General features: G+C 35.8%; 1 protein-coding gene across 1 annotated transcript in view; it reads right to left on the bottom strand.

The window, feature by feature from the left end:
- Nucleotides 1–4,762: 4,762 nt before the first annotated feature.
- LOC148944218 (AKT-interacting protein-like) overlaps nt 4,763–23,455 on the bottom strand; it is a 54,175-nt gene continuing 35,482 nt past the window's right edge. Inside the window, exons 5-7 of the mRNA XM_089099695.1 lie at nt 21,009–21,187; nt 10,733–10,907; nt 4,763–4,934 (exon numbers count right to left, since the gene is read on the bottom strand). Of these exons, the coding sequence (XP_088955821.1) occupies nt 4,863–4,934; nt 10,733–10,907; nt 21,009–21,187 (426 nt within the window). The 3' untranslated portion in view covers nt 4,763–4,862. The remainder of the gene's footprint in view (nt 4,935–10,732; nt 10,908–21,008; nt 21,188–23,455) is intronic.

Here is a 23,455-nt window from a genome sequence, read left to right as displayed (position 1 = left end):
TAAACAAATCCTGGATCCACTCCTGGGTAATGACAGCCGTCAATTATGACTCAGAAATGTGGGTGCTTCAAGATGTTAAAGAAGATATGCTATATATTTTTCCAGAGGAATTATCCAAGAATACTTGTAGGTATTAGTTTGAATGACCATATATCAAACAACAAATTGTGTAAAAAAAACGGTTCTATCTTCATTTTCACAACACTATTTAAAGGAAGTGCAAGATAGTTAAATGAGTTTTTGCGAATTATGTTTTGCCAAAATTTGGGCTTTTTGGCAATCGAGGTGGGGCTAAATAAAAAGCAAACAATCTTCGAATGGAGTGGGAAAACATCAAAAGAAAATATTTTGAAGGAGTAGGAATTTATTGGAAAGGGCAAAAAGTAAAGCTCTGAACAGAGTAGAGTGGAGGAGGAGCGCATGCAGCTCTATTGGTTGCGGGTGGCTTGGGCTACAATAAAATATAAGTGAAAGTAATATTAGTAGCTGTCAGTCTTTCTATGTCCATAAACTGGAAGTATCGTAAAAAAAGGGCTGGATATTTGATTTATTAGGCCAGGACTGTCTGCTTCACACGTTTGTATCCGTGGAACTTCTAGATATTCACTTGGCCCTTCTCCTAGATATTGATGAGGCCCTTCAGGTTTACTTCAAGAGACTTTTACTTAATTTAATATCGATGTAATATAGGCTTGTTCCTCATTTTTTTTCTTTACGTCATGAGTGATGACGATGACGTCAGAAGTGATCCCTTACATTCAATTGCTTACTCCTAACATCTAATTGTCTAATCCAACCTTACTCTGTTACAGTACAAATTTCACATCAAAACATAAAAAATTTCAACTATGTTGTTGTCATATTGAAAAAAAAAACTAACAAAGAGAGAAAAAACTCAATGAAAAAACAACAAACGAGACTGCGGCCAGTAGAGAGAAAAGATGAAAGACTAGAACAATGCGGATATTTCGCCTGTATCAAAACTAGGCGTCTTCGGCACAAGAGAAATAAAGATAAAAACCAAACTAAAACTAAAAACAAATAAAACCACCACCAACAAAATACAATTGTCGCAACTGACCCACGTAGGGAAAAGAAGCTATTAGAGCTACTTCGATGAAAACATCAAAGCAACTGAGGTAAAAGGAATTTCTGGATTCGGAATTGTTATATTCGAGGGATATTTTGTTTTGTAATAATAACCTAATTAAGTTCATTGATAGAATTAATAACATCAAACCACCGAGTAACTCTTTCAAAAAGGGCAATCATGTTTGAACGAACAACTGTGAACCTTCTTCTTTCGGTATTAGAACTCCAATCGTCAAAAAAAGCTTCTCACCCAAACCAGGTATATATGGCAATGAAATGAAACTTTTAGATACATTTAATTCCGAAGACTGCGAAACCCCAATAACCCTACTACCATGTTTAACACGTCTATTTTCTATTATTCTGTCAGTGAACTTAATTGGGTAATTATTACAAAATAAAATATCCCTCAAATATAACAATTCCGGATCCAGAAATTCTTCCTCTGTTGCTTTGATGTTCTCATCGAAGTAGCTCTAATAGTTTCTTTTCCCTACGTGGATCAGTTGCGACAATTGCATTGAGAGAGAGAGAGATTGTTTTATTTGTTTTTAGTTTTTTTTTTTTATCTTTGTTTCTCTTATGCTGAAGACGCCTAGTTTTGATACAGGCGAAATATCCGCGTTGTTTTAGTTTTCCATTTCTTCTCTCTATTGGCCACAGTCTCGTTTGTCGTTTTTTCATTTGAGTTTTTTCTCTCTTTGTTATTTTTTTTGTCATGGCTGGCCAGTTCGGCTTAAGATCTTTCATTTGTCATATTGTAAAAATAGTTATACAGCCTACCTTTTTTTTGACGATTGGAGTTTTAATTCTGAAAGAAGAAGGTTCACAGTTGTTCGTTCAAACAGAATTGCCCTTTTTGAAAGAGTTACTCAGTGGTTTGATGTTAATTATCTTGCCTTAAATGTGGGAAAGTCATGTTTTCTTATTTTCTGGTTTAAAGTCTTGTTCTGGTTTAAATGAAATACATGTATCGAGGGGTTTCCTTAATAGGTCTAAGGATCGTTGCGTTCGATTTCTAGGCATCTTGCTTGGTGAAAATCTCTCCTTCAAGCCTCATATTGACCATATTAAAATGAAAGTCACCAGAGGCCTTGGGATCCTTAAAAAATTTAAACACATATTTCCAGAGTCAATACTTAGAATCCTATTCTACAGCCTACTTCAATCTTATGTGTCATATGGTTCCTTTATTTGGATGTCAACTTTTCCATCGTCACTGAAGCCGCTTTCAAAACTAGCCTATATGATAAAGCATGGACTCTTATACAGGATATTAACTGTTCCCTACTTAAACCATTGCTTGACTTGAGATCTCTCTATTTTCTGTCTTATGCTTCTTTTAATTTTTTGAGGCCACATGGCCAGCTTCCTGCTGCACTATGTAATAATATATTTTTTTATTTCCAAGCAATTGACTCATTTTTTTCGCATTTCCAATAATTTACAAATACCTTATACTCCGTCAATACGGTCTGACTTTAACCATCTGATAGCTTGTAACATGATTTGGAACACTCTCGCGGAGTCTGCGCGGGGCTGCCACTCGTTTGGTATCTTCAAAAAGTATGTTAGAGATTTTCTTTATGAACTTTATTTTACTATGAATAAATCTTATCTTATCCACATAAGAGAAAGTTCTGCTTTTAAATAGCACACAGAAATGTTTTTTTTTTGTAAATGTCACTTGAAAAATATTTTTTGGCAAGAAATCTAGTCGTGCCTTATGGGATTTTTAAAAATCCGATGTTTTTTTTTTTTATTTTCCTCTTAGCATCGAACTAAGCATGATATAAAGAGAACGTTCTGACAGTTAGAATATGAAGAGTGGCTCTTAAGTTAGGTTCTGAGAAGAGTCAAATTTCGATTCATGAGCCGGGTTTAAAGCTTATAAGTTATGTTCAATCCTAAGTTAAGTTACATATAGTTATCAAGTTAGGGTTATAACTCGTAAGTTAGGTTCTGAGAAGAGCCAAAATTTGTTTCACGAGCCGGATTTAAAGTCGCCTCATGAAAAAACAGGTCGTCGCATCGTCCAATTCCATAGGCCCTAGCCCGTTATTATCTTTATAAAGAACAGAAATTTGTTGTTGAAGGTTATTGTTATTGTTCTTTGAGAAAGCATTTCGTCTCTTCACGATAAAAAACAAGAGAAACACTTGATTTGGGTTGCCTCTTAGCCATTTTAAAACGTCTTGTCATCAGGAAAAGGCTGATACATAAATTTCACTATGAGTCTCTTGAAATTTATAGATATTGTTCCTACCTTTCTAGACACAAAAAATAAAATAAAAAATAAATAAGTGAACTAGTCTAAGGCATCACAAATAAAAGTTTATCATTAACTATTCCCAAGAAAAAAGCCTTCATAACCTTTTGAAGCTGTTTTAAAATCAAGATTTACTTTTATTTGTTCTGGTTAATTTTAGTTAATGTATATTATATTTAATAGAACATGAAAGGACTTAACTTGGGCAATCTAACCGTTTTGAATCAGAACTACAACGTAACTAACCAAATCAGACCTATTTGTACTGTCACGCAGCTTAAACAAAGACACAAGCAAAAAGCCTGTATACCTTTCTAGACCTTATTTAGATCTAGCACATTACTAGGCATTATTTGGCATTACTTTTCTTTTCGTCAACAATCCTAATTAATTTTTAATTAATAAAAAGGTAAAGAATACGGCATTGGACTTTACAGTCCCTACCGGCGGTGCTGATCTCCGTTTCTTGGCCCTTCAGCCAGGAAGTGCAATGGGGGGGGGGGGCAGCCATCCTGCGCTTTCACAAACCCTTCCTGTTTACCTTCTCCAGATTTCTCCAGGTACCCATTTAAAGCTGGGTCGACTCTGGCTGAGCTTACAGAGTCACTCCACTAGTTGTTCAGTCTAGACTAACTGGAGAATTGACAGCAGGAGAAGACGAGTATATGGCCACAATTTTCGTTTTATCCCAGTTTATCTGCAGTCAAACATTTGCGGCCTCTTCTCGTAATATTCTTAGCGCTTCCAGCAACTGATCCATGGAGTCCGCTAGGATGGCCAAGTCGTCAACAAAATCAGCATCTGAGATGACGCGATCTCCAGGCTTGAGTCCAAAGCTGAGACGTGAAGTCGTCTTTGTCATAACTTGGTCTATAATGGCATTGAAGAGCTATGGAGCCACTGCACATCTTTGACGCCATCTCGTCGTGATTTGGAAGAACGGGCTGCACCGGCTGTTGACTTGAACACAGCTCTCTGTGCCATGGTGTAGAGCTTTGGAGAGTTTGCAGTATTTCTCGGGAGGCCGGTCGATTCTAGAATAGAGGACTCAACGTTGGTAATTTATCCGTTTATTTACGCGTTACCGTAACTAAAAACTCAACTAACCACAGTATATCCCTTTGAACTATTAAACATCCTAGGCAAGAAAGAACCAGTTTATTCTCCTTAGTAGCAAAGATATTTTAGCCTCATGTGCAAATAATTCGTTACACTAAAAACTAATGAAGATACCACCAGTATTATACAAAACTGAAGGGTTTCAACACCATAACAAAGCTCCACAGACCCAGACAAGCGAAACAGGTAGTCAAAGCAAAGCGGATTTCCGAATTAGAGATTAATTAGATAGCTTGATATCCGAATTAGATAGCTGAAATTTTTTCCTATTTAAAATTTATTCTTTCAAAGAGTCTAATTAAAAACATAATTTATTAACAAGATCAATTTAATATTAAGTAGTCAAAGGAGTACATACACAAACGGTAAGCTCACAGAACTGTCAAATACTTGCGAATGGTCTAAGAGATCCACTCTTTACCCAAGTCAGACACTGATTGGAGCCGTCTTTATCCTGAAATAAAACAAGAATTATATTTGTTAAGAGCTCTAATCACAATACAACCGCCACTTTTTCCTGGGGGCAGTGGGGGAGGGGCGCATCCATCTAAGCACTTGCCTACACATTTACAAATAAGGAAATGTCATTAATATTGATTTCGTTTTAGATCTAGCCTTAATGAATGATGTTCTTCAAGCGCTAGTGGAACTTCGTATAGCTGCAAGCGCGGGATATTGCACTTTATTCTGCCCCCAGAAGAACAGTCAATCAACAAAATTTTTTTGAACTGAATTAAAAAAAACAAAAAATAAATGAAAATACAGATGGACACTAAAACTCAAAACGAAAAGAAATGACCCTGTATATGAGGTTGTTGCTGCCCCCTCAACCCACTCTTCACGCTAAGGTTTAACTAATACTTAACAGGGAGCATTTTAGATTGCAATAAAAGTATTGCCAGTTGATAATTACCAGTGTTTTATTTATAAATTTTAGTTAGAATTATAGAATAGAATTTTACCGGTTAAAATTCAACAAATAGAATTTTAATTCTCTTTAATTCTTTCTTATTGTAATTACGAAATTTAACTTCCCTTCTCACATCATGTTTTTCCACAATAAGACTACAGGCAAAAAAGATAAAAGAGAGACCTTGTTAACCTTCATCACTTCCAATTTATAACAAGAGCACTAAAAATCAAACTTTCTGTTCGGAAAACTCAATATTTTATTCCCATATTTTATGACGGTTTGATCTGAGCAAGCCCTAGGATCGCAGTTTTAAGGCGATGTAAGGAACAGAGAGGGGGGGGGGGGGAGACAGAGAGTCGGTCAATCATGCAAGACAACACCTACTCTCAATATTAAATTTAAGATGTTGGAATTTGGTCAGATTTCTTCTAAAATTTATCAATAGCCCTTAGGACTAGACTATGGCTAGAGAATAATTTGACGGTTTGCATAAAAGATGGGAAGTCTTTGGAACCCTAATGTTTTTCGAATGAAATTTCTATGCGATAGTAAATTCAGCACTGTGTAACACGCTTACATTTCTAATGCGATTCAGTGGTAAACATTTTCTTTTGAAACGTCATTGCATAATTTGTGATGGGTTGTCCAGAAAATTCTTTTGAAAAGCCCAAAATAATTTTGATCAAATTAGCCTGTCTGATTTCGTCACGATGTTATTTTTGACTTCGCTAGGCCCCGTGGGCGATACTCTCTATCGCACGTGAAATGGAGATTTGTAAGGAGTAGCCTAGCGATATGAGACCATTAGAGGGGAACTGGGATCTAATTTCCTAAAACACGAATAAAACCATAAACAGGAGCATTTTTCTGCAAACTTTTCCTGTAACTTTAAGCTATTAGGAAGAGAAAAGGAAAAATAGGTATATTATCCATAAATTATCACTGCTCTCTTCGAAACTTCATCTGGAAATAGATGTTTAAGACTCCATTTCTTGAGAAATAAAAATAATCAAAAGGTGACGAGTGAAATATCACCCTTAGTGGAATAAAAATAAACACACTCCCATTACCCAAAGTATGAAATTTCACTGTGTGAAATTTCACCTCTTTTTTCTTTTTGTTTTTTGCCATTGTTTCTATCTGAAGCTGCGTATACTTGGTGAGCTGATCCGCCTGCGTATTCACGCCTCCATTTCACGTGCGAGAAAATTGGCGTTCAATTTATGTTTCTCCATCAGCAATGCTGTGGACGACACTGTGTTGAATCAAACGAGGTCAAATAATGCTAATCAATCCGGTGTGGTCAGGCTCTTAAAAAGAGCACTAGAACTGGCTATTTCTGTTCAAAAGAGACAATTCTCTAAAATTCTACATCTATTCGTTCAACGATATCACCCTTAGTGGAATAAAAATAAACACACTCCCATTACCCAAAGTATGAAATTTCACTTTCGTATCTAGGGAATTAAAAGGATAAATTTGCTCCTTATTGTAGGGAGGAGGGGGGTTACTTCATAATCTTAACTTTAAACAAGTAATAGGGTCTAAATAATATACAATTTATGGAAGAATACCAAACAAAAGTTTGGTAAAAAAAAAGAATAGCAATGCTCCTTTGGATTATAATCGTGTTGTATTTTAAAAACGTTGTAACTGGACATATCCAACGAATGCCATCAAATCAAATCCCAAAAATCACGTTTGAAGGACGGGTACATAGCACACGACCTCGTGGCCGACCCCGCAAGAGATGGTACAACTTCAATGGCCAGAACCACCCCCAACTCCTGCGTCTAGCACCAGATAGAACCAAATACCCTCGCCATATTCAACGACTAGTGAGAAGTGAAGAAGCCCCAATACAGCCACAGAGACCGGATAGGAAATAAGTCAAGTCAAGTAAGTCAAGCTTGTGACTGCTTTAAATTTCGATTTGTGTACTTGTAGCCCCTTAGCCAAACTCATTCTTCTGGTTATACCAATGTTGACAAACTTGATTTGCTTTCTGATTTATCATAGTCTATTTCGATGACAAAGGGAAACTGATAAAATAGGAAAGCCGATTTAAATTAAACAAATTTTTAATTTTATTTTAATTAATTTAATTTATGGGAGACTAAACAGGGAACTAAAATAGGAAAACAGAAGTTTCGAATTATGTAGAAAACTAAACTGAGAAAATAGAAAATATAGGAAATGTTTCCTATTTCTTCCGATTTCCACCCTATTTTCCATTTTCATCTATGAAACATTATAAATTTTTCATATTTCCTATATAGCAAATTTCCAAAATTAGGAAACTGCAATAAGAAAGTGATACAATAGGGAACTGATAAAAATAGGTAATTTAACAGAATTAAAGAAAAACATACAACAACCGGGTAAAAATTGTAATTAATACAGCGAAATTTCCAACATAGAAAATTTCCTATATAGCAAATTTCCAAAATTAGGAAATTGCAATAAGAAATTGATAAAGAAGAATAGAAGAATAAGGATTTATTGAAAAAAAAAACATATCAACAAAAAATTATTGCTGCCTCCCCTAAAAAGCAAAGCTTGTCCGTGGGGGAGGTAGAGAAAACAAAATCCTTAAAACAAAGAATACTTGGCCACCGACACCACTAATACCATCACACTAAACAATAAATACAAAATAATATCATATATTATACTTCCTCTGGGAACATCATATCAACAAAACCCCCACAATATATAAATCGATTAATCAGTCAAAACTTATATTCAGCAAAAAGCAGTTACCTGATGATTTTTCTAAATATATTGGAGTCACCAATAGTTTTAAGATCACTATTCAAACTATTACATTTCCGCGTACCTCTATAAAGAACAGAAAAACATGAACGGGACGATATACCTCTAGGTACACAGAAGTCCACGCTACCCCTTGTATCACGAGAATGAACAGTAGACCTAATGGACAATAAATCACCAAAACAACGAGACTGAACATCCTGCTGCAGTCCAAAAATAAACCACAATATATAGAACTCACGAAGGCCTGCAGCCGGCAAAATTTTTAAAATTGGGTAAATTTCTCTAACAGACATACGTGGAGATATACCGGCTAAAATTCTTACTGCATGATTTTTACTGAAATTCTTACTGCATGATACAATAGGAAACTGATAAAATAGGTAATTTAACAGAATTAAATAAAAACATGCAACAACCAGGTAAAAATTGTAATTAATACAGCGAAAAAAATACATACTATAAAATACTAAAATGATTCGGCTTCCCGTCCGCAAGTTTTATCAACGATAACAGCGAAAATTATTACACCCTAGTTCGATTGGATTTATGTAGTGTTTTGTCGTCGTATTGGAGCTTTTTTTTTTAGAACTTTTATAAAACAATTTTTAAAACTTAAAAAACTTTATTTCTGTTTTCCTTTTGGTGTACAGCATTTTTATCTCCTTATACTATGAGCGTATTTTCTTATTTATTTTAACCATTTAGTCTGGCTTTTTTTTTTGTCGGCAGAGCCTTCTATATTCGAGCATGTTTCAACATATATTTTCGTTTTATTTTGTTTATAGACGCAAAGACTATAAAGTCTAAGAAATTATTCACTGAACTCGACCAAACGTTAGCACCGCCACCAAACGTTAGCCACCAAAGTAACAAAATTAATCATAAAAACCCAAATAAAAATATTAAATGCATTTTTTAAAGTGTTTTTACTTTTGCTTAACAACGGGCTGAGGATTTGACAGCCACTTAACCTAAAAAGACACAAATGGTGTATTTGTTTTTCCCAGCAGTCCAATTTCTGGACATAGCCTAACTATTCTATATTCAATAAGTTTTTACGTAACAAACAAACTGTAAACAAAAGAATCTACATATTTCTAGATAATTCTTCTCTGGATCTAAATAAATTTTGACCTGTAATTTAAATAAATGCTTTAATAAATTAGAACTAAGCCCATTTAGAATTTTTTCTATTTCTGCTAGGTAAAGCTGCACTCTATATGGCTTAAAATTAGACATCCACTCATCCCCGAAATAGACAATTGTTACATTTTTTTTCCCATTAGCCTATATTCTGGATATAACCAAACAATTTTATATTCAATAGGAATCTACATAACAAATATACTATAAAACAGTGGTTCCCAGCCGATTTTGGGCCATGCCTCACCTTCACAGCCGATTTCACAGCCACCAAAATCACAGCCGATTTTGGGCAGGCATTTATAAAATCCTGATGCTCCCTTTGCGATATTAAAATTTTGTTATTCCAAATTTTACGTGTATTCACCTGGAGGAAGCTTAAAAGACCATTAACTTTGTATCTTTTTTGGGGTCGCATATCTTTTTTGGGCATACACCTTTTACACAATGTATAACGTCATCGCAATACTATCAGGTCTTCTTTGCTCTTTAAGTGAATTTGAATGTGACTTCATAAACATGAAAGATGTTTTTTTTTTTTTTTCAAAATTAAGGCTCTAAAGAATAGTCAGTCGAAAGGTGTACATCCTGCTCATGACCCACCAAAATATTGCCATGCCCAGGGCCGGATTTAAAGCTTTGACGCTTCTAGGCCATAGCATTTTTGCCGCTCCGTTTTTGCGAGATTTCCAGGGAAATCCCCGAAAATTCGGGAGTAGTAGAAGCAATGAACAGAACGCAACTGATGAGCAAAAAGCAATGAAAGAGAGAGGTGATTACGAACTCTCAGCTGCTATTCTTTGGAGACATCTGACAGTTTATAATGGCCACGGAATTCCTGTGTCGATTTAAAATCACCTTTCAGTGATTTCAGTAATTTATTGTATTTCACCTATGTGATTATTTCAGTATTTAACCTTTCAGTAATTTATTGCACCACCTGGCATTGTGCCCCCCTAGGCCCGGGCCTAGTGAGTCATTGGTAAATGAAACTCGGAGAGGAAAGAAAATAACAAAATTAAAAATAAAATAAAAAAAGGTGAAAAAACGGAGGATTTTGTCAACCAGTGGTGAACCATGAATTGTCATGTATAGCCAGTGTGGTCTTAGAATGTATTTAAGTGATTGGTAAATCCAGGCCCGGCCATACTCCACCGGTGGGACCTGCACCTCGCATTGAGAATCACAGCTACAAACAAAAGAATCTACATATTTCCAGGTAATTCTTCGCAAAGTCGAAATAAACTCTGACCCGTAATTTAAATACAAGTTCCAATAAATTAAAATGAAGCTCATTTAGTATTGTTCCAGTTCCGCAAGGTAAAGTTGCACTTTCAATGGCACTAGTAGTTTAGGAATACCCGCATATTCAATGCATAAGAGGATTAGGGGGGAGCAAGGAGAAGGATGTACCACACCTTAGATTGTTGTCTTCTTTTCATTTGTTCCATAATTTGGCCGTGAATGCTCTTGTTAAATGGTGAGAATCTGGGGTAGTACGGATCCGCAACATCACAGTTGAAAAGTCGTGTCCGACAATAAAAAATTGACTTATCCACACGTTTCATAAATTCATTTTTGTCTTCTATGTACCTAGAATTTCCGATATAAACTGAATAGAAAACAATAATAAAACAAGTTCACACGTAATAGTTTGCAAGCTAAATATCAGCTTCCTATCCCCCTTATACATTTATCTATACATTTTTGTTACTTTTTTGCGAATCGGACAAACATTGCGTTGGGAGTAAAAAGACACAAAAGTTGTTTTTTTATTTTTTTTAGTCACAATATTTTTTACACGTAGCGCCTCTGTTTCTCTGTGATTTGATATGCAAGTGTTAGCACGTTAAAAAATCTGTTAGGCTCCAATTATGCTCGTCGAAAAGCAAGGCACGAAAATTATTTTTACCGAACTTTATTAGTTGTAGTCTTGATGTATTAATTTATAATAAACCCCATATGGTATGGTTTTTAGCGAGCTCCTTGCCACTTCTCTTCTATGCCGCCAGCAATTTTTCCAGTTTAAATTAATTTAGTAATATGTAATAATAATGTATAAACTTTAACAATAATCTTAATTTGAGTCTTTTCTATATTATTTATTTTTGTATTGGCTTATTCGTATAGTTGTCCCCCCTACATATACAGGACATAGAGCCCTTTGTGGGACTTGATGTATGAATTGTTTTTGCATGTTTTTTTTTATATCTTTATTTTTTAATTGTTCGTGTAAATTCCCATTTTTGACCTGTGGAATGTATAAAGGTAGGAAGATCACCTTTTTGATAAGGCAATATTATGTGGAGAGAAAAGAGTTACATTATGCTTTATTGCTGTTTGATATTTTGTTACCTGTTTTTTTTTATATAAATAAAGATTAATAGTAATAATGTAAACTAGCAATTGAGGCCCACGTCTCTATTGCCAGTAAAAATTTCCCCCATTCTTTTTAGATGTCTGGTGCTTATTTGCCTGCTCTCGTCTAGCAATGATTTTTCTATGTTAACCTTATTTCCGTATTTTCTATATTTATATTTCAATAATGTCTTATATTTCCTCATTCTCTATTATCTGGGAGCTATTCAGGCAATAAATTTAAGACTGTAATATTCAAAATCACGCATATGAATAAATCGGTGTGTGTGTAATTCAGCACATTTAACTCGATCCCTCTGCAAAATACCCAGGATTGACAAATGAGGTCAGAATGCGCGTAGGTTGACTTTTAGCAGGTTTAGTTAAAATTGGGATTGGGTTAAACAGGGGCTGAGTTGAATGAGGCGCTGAGTTGAACAAGGGTAAATAAAATCGGTTCATTTGAACGAGGTCGGATTAAACCGGTGTTGAGTTACATGGGAACCGAATAAATTACGTTTTAATTTTGAATATCGTAACCAATCATTACAAAACGCAGTCATTTCTATCATTGAATGTATTTTGTCATCCTAAGTCTTGAATGCATGGCCCTATATTATTTGCAATGTCAATAACGAGTCTCAACGTTTATGACGTTATGTCAATAACGAGTCTCGACGTTTATGCAAGACTACAGAACCGGAGTCAGTCCTCATTTACCGCAAGGTAATTTGACTCCCTCTCCCAGTGGAACTGATGGTAAAACTGAGAGACCACCTTAAATGACAGTCTTGATGCAGGAAAAGAGGGAAAAATTAGGACAAGAAAACAGCCCCAAAAAACTGAAAAGACGATTATTACATGGATAAATAATAAGGTCAAGAGAGCCAAGAGACAATTGAAGAAGGAGAAATACTAAAGAAGGACAGTCAAGAGGTAAAAAAACAAAGAAAAGAGGAGCAAAGAACAAACCGTGACCCAGCAAAGCGCTGTTGCAAGGAGGAAGGGAATTAGATAAATAATTAGAAATCAGGCTCTACACAAGGACCACTTTCTGAAAATGGTGATCTATTGCATACAGGTGATCAATGCGTGCAGACATCGGGATGATCAGGGCAACTACACTTTGAAGCTTCTGATCAAAATTGCCGTGTTGACAATATGTTTGATGACAGGTTTGGAAACATTTCCACTGGGAGAGGGAGGGACGAGTAGTAAAAAAAAACTCACAGAGATCTAAATTCGGAAAAAAAGAAACCTTTACTTTTTACAGTTTCCATATACTAAATATTATGCGCACTTTTTATTTATTTTAAAAATATATAAAATATTAGAAACATCACAGCAATGACAAATTAAAATTGAAACGTCCTACAGATACCACAGTCTCTTTCAACAAAGATAGTTAAGATTTATAGCATAAAACAAAGACAATACATGCATTATATAGCAGAAATGTTGAATTGTTGGATTATATAACAACAATAAGTTCAGTTTTAGTTCTCAGTTAGTGAACATCTAAAAAGCGGATTATAAATATATGACTGAAATTGTAAAGTAAATGATCCAGCATTCAATTAGTTAGACTTGTGAAATGTATATCCTGCAGAATTTGTCGAGAAGTTAATTATCTTTGGATTTTGCCGATAAGTTCACTCGGAATTGCTGTTATCCGTGGCATTATTAACGGCGGCTTAGCTAACTGCACACTTTGAGTCAGCATGGATAAAATAATTGACTCTTAAACAGGTACGCCTTTCTATTTTAAGTGGCTAGTAATTACCATCAAGATGACGGAATCAAAAGAAGTCCAGCTACAGATTTTAAAGAAATTAAGTGAAATGTCAATAGAGCTTAAAAACTGGATCCCCTGTGCGTAAAGGTAGAAAAATTATCTATGGAATTTCAATTTCGGAATCTCTGAATAAGAAAATTTGAAGTGGAAAAAATATCGGAGAATACAGAGGCGGAAGTTCGTGAGCTGAAAATGGAAGTTGCAAAGAATAAAAAGATAATGGATAAAATTGAGGCGAATCAAAAAAGGTGTAATGTGAAACTCTACAATTTTGACCCAAAGATAAGGGGTTCTAGTCTAAAAGAGGACAATCTTAGATGCTTAAATGAAATAGTAAGAGGCGCCAGGTTTATGCAGACAGATTTTAACTATATTTTTCGTTTACCTTCAAACCAGAAAGTCAGACCAGTCTTAATTAAATTAGCGTCTATGGAATTTAAAAAAATCCATATTTACTTCGGCTGCACTTTTCAAAAGGTTTCATTTAACAGTAGCCCCAGATTATACTTCTTCAGATTCATTGGCACGCAGTAAGTTGATACCAATTTTGGAAGCCACGCGTACGGAAGGCCATTTACATCCAAAGCTGAGAGGTGTGAGACTTTTCGTGGGGGATAAGATTTTTGCAGACGATAGTGAATTGGGTAAAGTGAATAATCGAAAACAACGAAAGGTTATAGCAGTAGAGGAAATGAGAACCCATGATCACCAGAATTCAGACTTAAATCGTAATACGCACAGGGGCAATGAAGCAATGGACAATGCAAGTTTACTCAGTAAAGAAGGATCAAAATCAGTCATGCATGGGACAGTGATTGAAGTTCAGAAAGGAAAACGTACGCGTGATGAGATGGTTAGCCTCCATAATGATTTTAATGAACCTGGGACATCTTATGCTCGTGCAAATCAGAGTAATCGGATTATTTCGCGTGAGAGAAGCGGATCAGTAAATTCAGCTGCTAGTGATCAGAGTTTTGGAAGCGCTGCTTCAGTATTTAGTGTAGAAGAGGGGGATGGGCCTGACTTTGTTGGTGGGCAGTATCATACCCCATTATCCAAGAGCCTGCGGTGGATTTAGCTCAGAAGAGTGCGAGACAGGGTAAAAGAAATAGTAAGAACATCAGCCCCTTTAGAGCAGGATAAAGGTACGAAACAAAAAGCTCGAGAAAGGAAGGCGATTCAGGATTACGAATCATTTGCGTCTCGCCAAATAGTGAAAGCCCCGTTTTTTTTTATCAAAAGCATCCTACTTTGGGTGATATAGTACTGCCTGGGAACCAGTCAAAATTGTCAGAATAGAAAATACAGGGCCTTAGTGAATTGTGGTTACGTTTTGTAGTTTGGAATTTGCGAGGTTACAGTAGGGAAAAGTTAGAAAATCTATTAGAGTCAAGTACATCAGCCGATTGTGAAAGTTGGGATGTTGTTTGCCTTGTTGAGACGTGGAATTCTCTACATGTGAAGATATTGGTGTTTTTGAGTTTCGGAGAAAATTTTTGGCAAATGGTAGATATTATAAAGGAGTTTCAGCGCTTGAAAGGAAGGGTGTATTTAATATATTTTGAAGGCTAGAAAGTGAGTCTGAAAATTTATTATGGTTATTATTATCAGTTATAAATGTTCACCTTGTTGTGGGTGTTGTTTATTTGCCTCCGAATAATAATTCTTACAGCCGTGAAGATACATGGGAATTGATTGAAAATGAAACACAGATGTATAAAAGAATGTACCCTTGCCGTAATTTTGTTTTTCTAGGGGGACTTCAATGCATATACTAGGGAAGAGGTCGAGTTGTAGGTTGGTGAACCCCTTGTAAATGAACCAGGTCAGAATGTTTGTTTGTGGAATGAATGTGAGTATGAATGTTCGATGTAATTAGTATTGTTATAATTATGTGGGTCAGGTTAATCAAAGTTCGATTAATATAAACCCTATTTGTTATAGTAAATATGTTTCGGATTTGGGGGGAGAGGAGGTTACCAAAGGAAATTATTCTTTGACAGCATTTAAGTTTAACATTCAGGGTCTCTCCTCGTCAATTGATAATTTATGACAAATTGTTTCGGATGGACAGCCTGATGTTGTGGGTTTATGTGAGACGTTTTTAATTATTTTTTTTTTTTTAATATACAGAGATGGTTAGGGGCTAGGTTAAGTTGGGTCAGGTATTTAATATAATGGGTTGTGCGTGGCCTGCTTTCCATAATTCTTTGTCGTAGTTCTCATAATTTTGTTTCGAAAGTATTATATTATCACCATGTTTTGGTATACATCATTAGGATTAACGTAAGTTCTATTTTTGGGTGTGTTTCTTTGAATTGACAAGTGCCGAATTTTCATGATTCTTATAAATTTTTTATATGCAGTGAATTCAGTTAAAAAAGTGTCTAGCCAGGTAAAGAATCTTCATTTATTGATGTAAACATACACAATATGTATGCAAGATATTTATGCATTTGTGGCCAAAAATTTCAGTGGTCCATTTGTACATCGTAAATAATTTCTTAGACTACATTGCATTTCCAGCTATATTTAAAATGAGAAGAAAGTATAAAAACGAATAAAACTTTTGACAATAAACAGTCATTTGATTTTAAGTATATTTTTAAATTCATTACCAACACCAGAAAACAACAGAGAATAGTGATAAAGAACAAAAATCTACGTTTTAATTTAACTCCACCAATTATCTTTTCGAAAATAGTTTCAGGACTTAGTGCGTATTTATAAGTGCATGTGTGTATGCTCCGTAATGCTCCTAAGGAATAAATACAAAAAAGGTCTTGGGGCTTCTTTACTCCTTCTTTACTCCTTTTACTCCTTGCATAAGGTCAGATTTTAATCCTCTAATGGCGTTTAATATTTTTTGTAATAATTTGCCTGAAACAGCACGAGGGGGCCACTAATTCGGTTTGTTTAGGAAAAAAAAAAAAAAAAAAAATAAATAAAAAAAAAATTTTAAAAATTTTTGGCTTCGTAGATGTTATTTTTATTTATGTTTTTTTTTTTTTTTTTTTTTTTTTTTTTTTTTTTTTAGTCTGTTTAATCTAATTAATTAATTTAGCTGATTTATTCTATTTCTTCTATAGTTTTCATTGTATCTATATTTTCTTTTCTTCTCCTTTGTATGTGAGCAAGTGTTTTGTTTTTCATTTTTGAGTAAGCATTTCATATGTCTTCCCCCTTTGTACAGGCCAATGAGCCTTTGGGGGAATAATGGCATGTAATATTGTATGTGTATTTATAATGAAGAATAAAACTTATCTTATCTTATCTGTTTTCCGTATTAGGAAAAGTAGGGATAGGTCTCGGAAAACAAATAGATGGGGAAGGAATTTAATAATTTTTTTTTAAAAAGATAGGGTTACTAATTATGAACGGAATGCTGGGAGGAGATTTTGGTATGGGTTATTTTACGTGTTATAGTGGGTTGAGCCCGAGTTTAATTGATTATATTTTATGTAGTTTTTCTCTTTGGCCCCGGGCGGTCAACCTCAGCGTCCTAGAGTTGTTCGGATCTGATCATTTACCAGTGAGTATTAAGCTGGGAGCGTGTATTCGACGGTCTGAAAGGGTAAATGAAAGGTTTACGTGTGAGAAAAGAATCCGTAAACCAGTTTGGATAGCCAAGGAGAAAGAAGAATTGGTTAAAATGGAACTAGAAAGTAAGGAATTTCAGAATGATTGCTATTCGATTTTGAATTTTTCAGAACCAGGTGAATTGCATCAAGCTGTTTCGGTAATTACAGGTAGAATTTATGAGAACATTAAACCTTTATCTCAGGATAGGAAACATCCGGCCAGAAAAGATGAGGGTTTTTTCGATAAGGAATGTAGGCAGAAAAGGGAAGAGCTAATTAACGTTTTCAGGCTACTTAAAGAAACAGACCCATTGGATCAGTAAACGAATATGCGCAGGCTAGCTGAATATAGAAAATTAAGGTCAGATTATAAAAGATTTAAAAAGAGAGAGAGGCAGAATAAAATTAATGAGGAAATTAAGAGAGCTTACGGTGTGAATAACCCTAGAGAGTTTTGGTCGGTAGGTAAACGTTCAATCCAGGGCCGGGGAATAAGAGGAGATGTCCCAGCAATTGAGACGTGGCCAGATTATTTTGAAAATAGGGAGTCAGAATATGTCAGGGCGAATGAGTCGAATGGTTCAGAGGATAGAGAGTTAGGTCTAGGGACGGTAACAAATCCTTTAAGACAGAATGATTACGATTTAACTAGGCCTGTATCTCAACAAGAAATTTGGAATCAGTTGAAAAAGATGAATGGTAATTCGTGTCCAGGAACAGATGGTATATCTACAAAGGCCCTGAGGTTAGGAAGGACAACTTTAATACCCATGTTGGCCGCACTTTTTTCGTTTGTAGTAGAGAAAGCTCGTTGACCTCGCTCATGGGACATTCCGGTAGCAGTGCCTCTTTTTAAGAAAGGCAATAGGAAGTTACATGAAAACTTCGGGTCTATCTTTATAGGAAATGTGGTAAGTAAGTTGTTTTGTAAGGTTCTGAAATTTAGGATAAGAGACCGGTTAGATAAGGAGCAAATACTTAGCCCGATGCAAGCGGGATTCAGATCGACATTCAGCACTGTTGACCATATTTTTACTTTGGATATACTGAGAAGGAAAATGCTAGAGGGAAAAATGGTCGGCTATTCGTCGCCTTTTTAGACCTGAAAAGCGCTTTTGACTAGGTAAATAGGAGGTTGTTAATTGAAAGTCTGTTAGAAATAGGCTTGCCGTCTTGTTTTGTAGCAATAATAGCAGATATGTATCAGAGGGTGAAATTTGTTGCGAAAGTTATTGGAAATTTTTCTAGGCTAGTTGCGTCTCACGTGGGAGTAAAACAACGATCTAATTTATCTCCTAAGCTTTCCTTCTTGTTAGATAATTATTTCGATAGTTTTATAAGTAATAATGGAGCCGCCTACGTATCTTCGAACTGGTATGGACTATCCAGTATGTTATTCACGGATGACATAGCTCTAGTGGTGGACAGTAGAGATAATCTTCAGAAGCATTTAGATATAATAACAAACTATTTAGAAAAGAAGGATTTAGAGTTGAAAGCTAAGAAGTCAGTAGTATTAGTATTTAGGAGCAAATGGGATGTTGATTCTGAGGTTCATTCTAATTTTGGAGGAACAATGTTAGAGTTTAAAGAATAATTTGTTTATTTGGGTGTTAAGTTTAGCGCATTAAAGGAGATGTCTAGGCATGTAGAAGATTGTAATTTAAGGGGTAATAGGCTAATAAATATACGTTTGGTCAGGTAGCTGACATGATGATCCAGAAAAGAGGTTTCCAGACAAAAGTAGCTTCTAGTCTACATTGGGGTTCTGAGCTTTGGTGGTTTTGCTAAAGCAGCTAAGCTAGAAGTAGTTCAGCTAAGATATTTTAAGAGACTTTTAGACTTGGATAATTCATTTACTTCACTGGTACTGAAAGATTTGGGTCTTTTCACTTTAAGGAGTGTTAGATCGGTTAGAATGGTGAAATTCTAGAAGAAAATAATTAGGCTACCTAGAGTTCGGTTTCTTAAGTCAGCTTATTTGGAGAGCTTGAAGGACGGTAGAATTGATTCGTGGCCAAATCAGGTCAAGAAAATACTGGACCTTTGTGGCCTTCTGGAGATGTGGAATGAAGGAAAAGGCCCCAATGGGTGAAATCGTGTCAGTATGGAAGAAAGTCCAGCAAACCCTGAACGACCAAGAAATCCAAGAGTGGCAAGCTCATAAGGACCAATCTATGTCTTTGAGGTTTTACTCCCAAGCTAAAGACTGTTGGAGGAGGAGATTTATTTTAAATTTGGGTTGAATAAAGAGGATTTGAAGAATTTTTAATTGGTAAGAGGGGATGGTTCGAATTTAGGTGAGAGAAGGACATTTTTGAGAAAGCTTAGGTTGGCGGCTGGCCCCTATTTTTGGCCTGTGTGTGTGGATGTGTGAATGAGAACTTATTTCATTTTGTATCTGAGCCTGAAGAGCTGTATGAGTTACGGAATGAATGTTTTGTACGAGTGTTTGGGAGTTAATGCTGGTTAATTGAGCGGATGGCTGAGAGGAACGCATGTGCTATTAAACAGTTGAGCAAGTTTTTTCGTTTAGGGATTAAACATAGGGAATCATGTTTGAGGGGATGGCTTGTTACGGTTTTTAGGATTTGAATTTTAAAATGACTGGTATTTGTTGGACAAAATGTTGAACCTTGGTATGTTTCTTTTTTGTCGTTTTGTTGTTCTTTTTTCTTTTTCTTTTTGATATTTATTATCTAAAGTTGTATTTTGTTCCTGAGCTTTGTTTGTGGACAGTATTCTGTGTTGCTATGGTCCAGAGGCTTTTTGCAGTAAATCTTACCTTATCTATTTATAGTGAACCCAGGCCTGAAATCAATTTTAGAGAAGTCCCAATTTGTCTATAAAAACAAACATACTCGGATTTCTCTTAAAGTTATTAATTTTGAAGTTGTTAGATATTAAGGCTGCAGTCATAGACGGTGAAAAGCACAGTTTATATAATTATCCAGTATGATCTTTCCCTATCTCACCCATTATAAAAACTCGGACCAAGGTGCGAGTGCTCCAGAGAACTTTTTTGCAGATAGAAACACAAGCGAAATCATATCGTTTCATAGATAGACAATTCAGATTGTGATCTTATCGGAAAAAAGTGGAAATCTGTTTTTGCGACTAACGCACTTATTTGGAAGCAGTCAAAAACAGACCAACCGGCTAATGCAGACAAAAGTGGGTGGAGCTGTTTGTTCGTTCCGAGAAAGAAGACCAGAAATGATCTACGATAAACTTACTGGATAATTATATAAACTGTGGTGAAAAGGAACAAACTCCAAATCTTAACTAGTATATGTCGTGTTCTTCAAGTTGTCAAGTCACCTCAACATTTGTTCTAACCCCATTTTGAAGACGACAAAGAATTTTAGGACGAGTCAAAGTCATATTTTCAAAAGGCGATTAAGTTGTTGTCACACATTCACAATTTAAAGAACCGGGAAGCGGAGTAAAATTACCAATGTACTCAGAGTCGGCAGTTCGAATTTACTGACTCCAAGGCCTAAGTTTAAATTTTTTGTACAAAAAATATAATGCAAGCAAAAAACTCTTCTCATTTAAGGCAAAAGAAATGAGCGATTCAGTCATCCAAAATCAAAAGGCATTTTCAGGAAGAAAAACAAAATGGTACACGGTTGCAGCCTCTATGTTTCTTAGATTATCATCAGTTAAACTTTCCTAAAAGGGAAGGGGGTCAAAATTAGAAACAGTAAATTAGAAACAAACTACAACCAGGGACATACGCAGGGGGGATTGTTTTCGAGGCCTGGGCTCCAGCCTTGAAATCATAAATTTTCTTGAATTTCGGAGCACTTCTTATTAAAGTTATCATATTTCTTTTATTTGCCCCCCCCCCTCAGATTTTTTTTAATTGATCACCCCCCTCCTCCTCAAAAATCATTCAGGCGTACGTATCTGCTGAGGGCAGAAAGAATTCATACTATACGCAAGTAGTATACTTACAGAGTGGCTGCCTCTTGGCAAACCGGGTTATTGAAATCAGGTCGCTGCATCAATTTGCATGTCTGGATTAAAGCGTGGTAAATTGAGTGTGATTTAGGATTCCACTTATTTCCAATATTCACTTCTCCAGTTTGGCTATTTACATTTGGATGAAAGACTGGAATTTCAAAATAAATCCTCTGAAAAAAGGAGGAGCTAATCAATAGCGCTGTGAAGCTGTGACGACAGAAAAAGAATGCACACTTTTTTCTATTTCAAGCAAAGACGTATTCAGAATTTTTGTTCGGAAGGGGGGAGGGTGTTACTTGTTTTTGGGTGGAGGGGGGGGGTTGTTTTTTAAAAAGAAATTACAAAACAGGTCAAAATTTGTTTATATTCATTCTTATTACTTATTTACAAGTGGGAACAAATATCGGGGGGGGGGGGTAAATGATGTCGTTCCACAGAGTCAGTTACAATATCTAGTAGACAAAGAGCTCAAAAAGGGGAGTTTTCCCTCTCATAGACTTTAGCATCCCCTGATATTAATCAACAGCATAAGTTGAAAATATGAATTGTTGATTTTTTTCAAATGCATTTTTTTTCACATGTTTTCAAATGCAGAATATTGTTTTATACCAAAAACTACCGTCTGTAACGAAAAAAAGAGAAAATAAGGACAATTGGCACGTTTTTCCTTATGAAAGGTATAATTCGGAGTAATTATAAAGCTCAAAAGTCAGATTTTTCCTCTTCAGAGTAGTGTATGATACCAATCAGCAGAAAGATCACACAAGAAATAGACAAGCAGAAGTAACTGACATCATTTGATTTGGTTATTGTCTACGGTTCTACCTTAATAAGTATATCTATTTTTGTGGCAGATCCGAAAAACAGTCCACATAGCATTCAGGCTTGACTTTATCTACTAAAAATTGAAAGGGTAGCATTTCTGAAGCTTTATTTTTGAAAAAAGGTCAGAAAATCATTAATTTTCAAGTTTGAATTTATTTTATATGACAATACATTATTTCGGCCGTTCATATTTTTTTGGCTGACGATGTCGTGGTCTATACAGCTGTCCAAAAATATGATGGCCCTGTACAAGCTTCCCTATTCGTACAATTGATCTCCTTGACCTTAACCCTATTAAAGATATCCAAAATTGTTTTGAAATTAGCGAAGTGAATAACCTGACGAATAAGTAAGTCTCTTTGTCTCAAATACGTAAATATGATTTTGGCTGGTTCATGCAAAATAGGAGATGACTTTAATTTCAAACACGATCGTACTTCAAGCAAGTTTCTACAAAAACATAATTGTGATAGCAGTGCTAAAGCAAATTGCAAGTTTTTCAAGCGTGGAAATTGCAAACTTGGCCAAAATTGTTCTCATAATCATACAGCTGTAACAGCTGCTCGCAATCTCGAGAAACTAAATCGCCGTACAAACCCTGGCCTGGCCGAAAGTGATATTTTCTCAAACATTTGTAAACGATTTTTAAATGGTAATTGTAGAGTTAGCGGTTACAATTTGTTGCATTTATGTAAATTCTACCTATTAGGCAAATGTAGTATGCTTGAGTAAAATTTTAAGCATGTTAATATCTGTACCGTTTTTTCCAGTGGTCGTTGTTTTGTTTGCACTGAAGCTCACGTTAAGGTTCCTCCTTCTTTTTATCCACCCCCAGGAAGAAAATTGTACCAATTTATAATAAATACAAATTGTAAGAGTCTCTCATCGCCCTTTGGCCGTCCTTTTTTAGTATCCCGCACCCAAGCAAAAATCTCCCACCAAAATCCGTCGAACACAGCTCAACAATGAACAAACCCTTCCCGATTACCAACTCCCCCTCCTATTTTTATCAGCTCCCGCCCCGACCGCTTGAACAAGAAATATCCTCCTCGTCCCGATATTATAACCAGCCTCTTAGAAACGGCATTACCCATTCCTCCTTCTTCTACCTTGTCAAAAAACATCCCTTTGCTACTCCCCCCTCACTCAGAAGCCTTATTCTCTTTCCACTTACAGAATATGGCCCTATAGCCTCCCTACTCTCCCACAAACCAACGACTCCTTGACGGAGGTGAATCACCATTCCCACCATGGTAATCACCAGGTAACAGCCGTTTAACATATTATCTCCATTCCACCGTAGGTCCATGCCAAGTTAATAATATCCCCGTAAATTATCCGCTGTCCTCCTTTTCTCTCAAGCCCGGGTCAATTCCCCCTTTTAATCCTGCTCCCTAAACGAATACCAGTCCCGGGCTCCCACAGTTAACATACAAAAAATTGCTCGCTTTAGTAACCGTTTTACTTTCCCAAAGCTCCTTGTTATGAACGCCGAAAGCCAGAATTTCGAGAAATTGATCGAACTAGAGGTCCTCTCTCAAGTACCCCAAATTGATGTAATTGCCGTAACTGAGGTCCAAGCACAGAGCCCCGATTTATTGAAAATTAATAAC

This window comes from Artemia sp. Qi Xiang Cuo, chromosome 14 (assembly GCF_049724085.1).
Source record: "Artemia sp. Qi Xiang Cuo chromosome 14, ASM4972408v1, whole genome shotgun sequence".
NCBI lineage: Eukaryota > Metazoa > Arthropoda > Branchiopoda > Anostraca > Artemiidae > Artemia > Artemia sp. Qi Xiang Cuo.
Note: the sequence above shows the minus strand (reverse complement) of the source record. Positions and strands in the feature narration are given on the sequence as shown.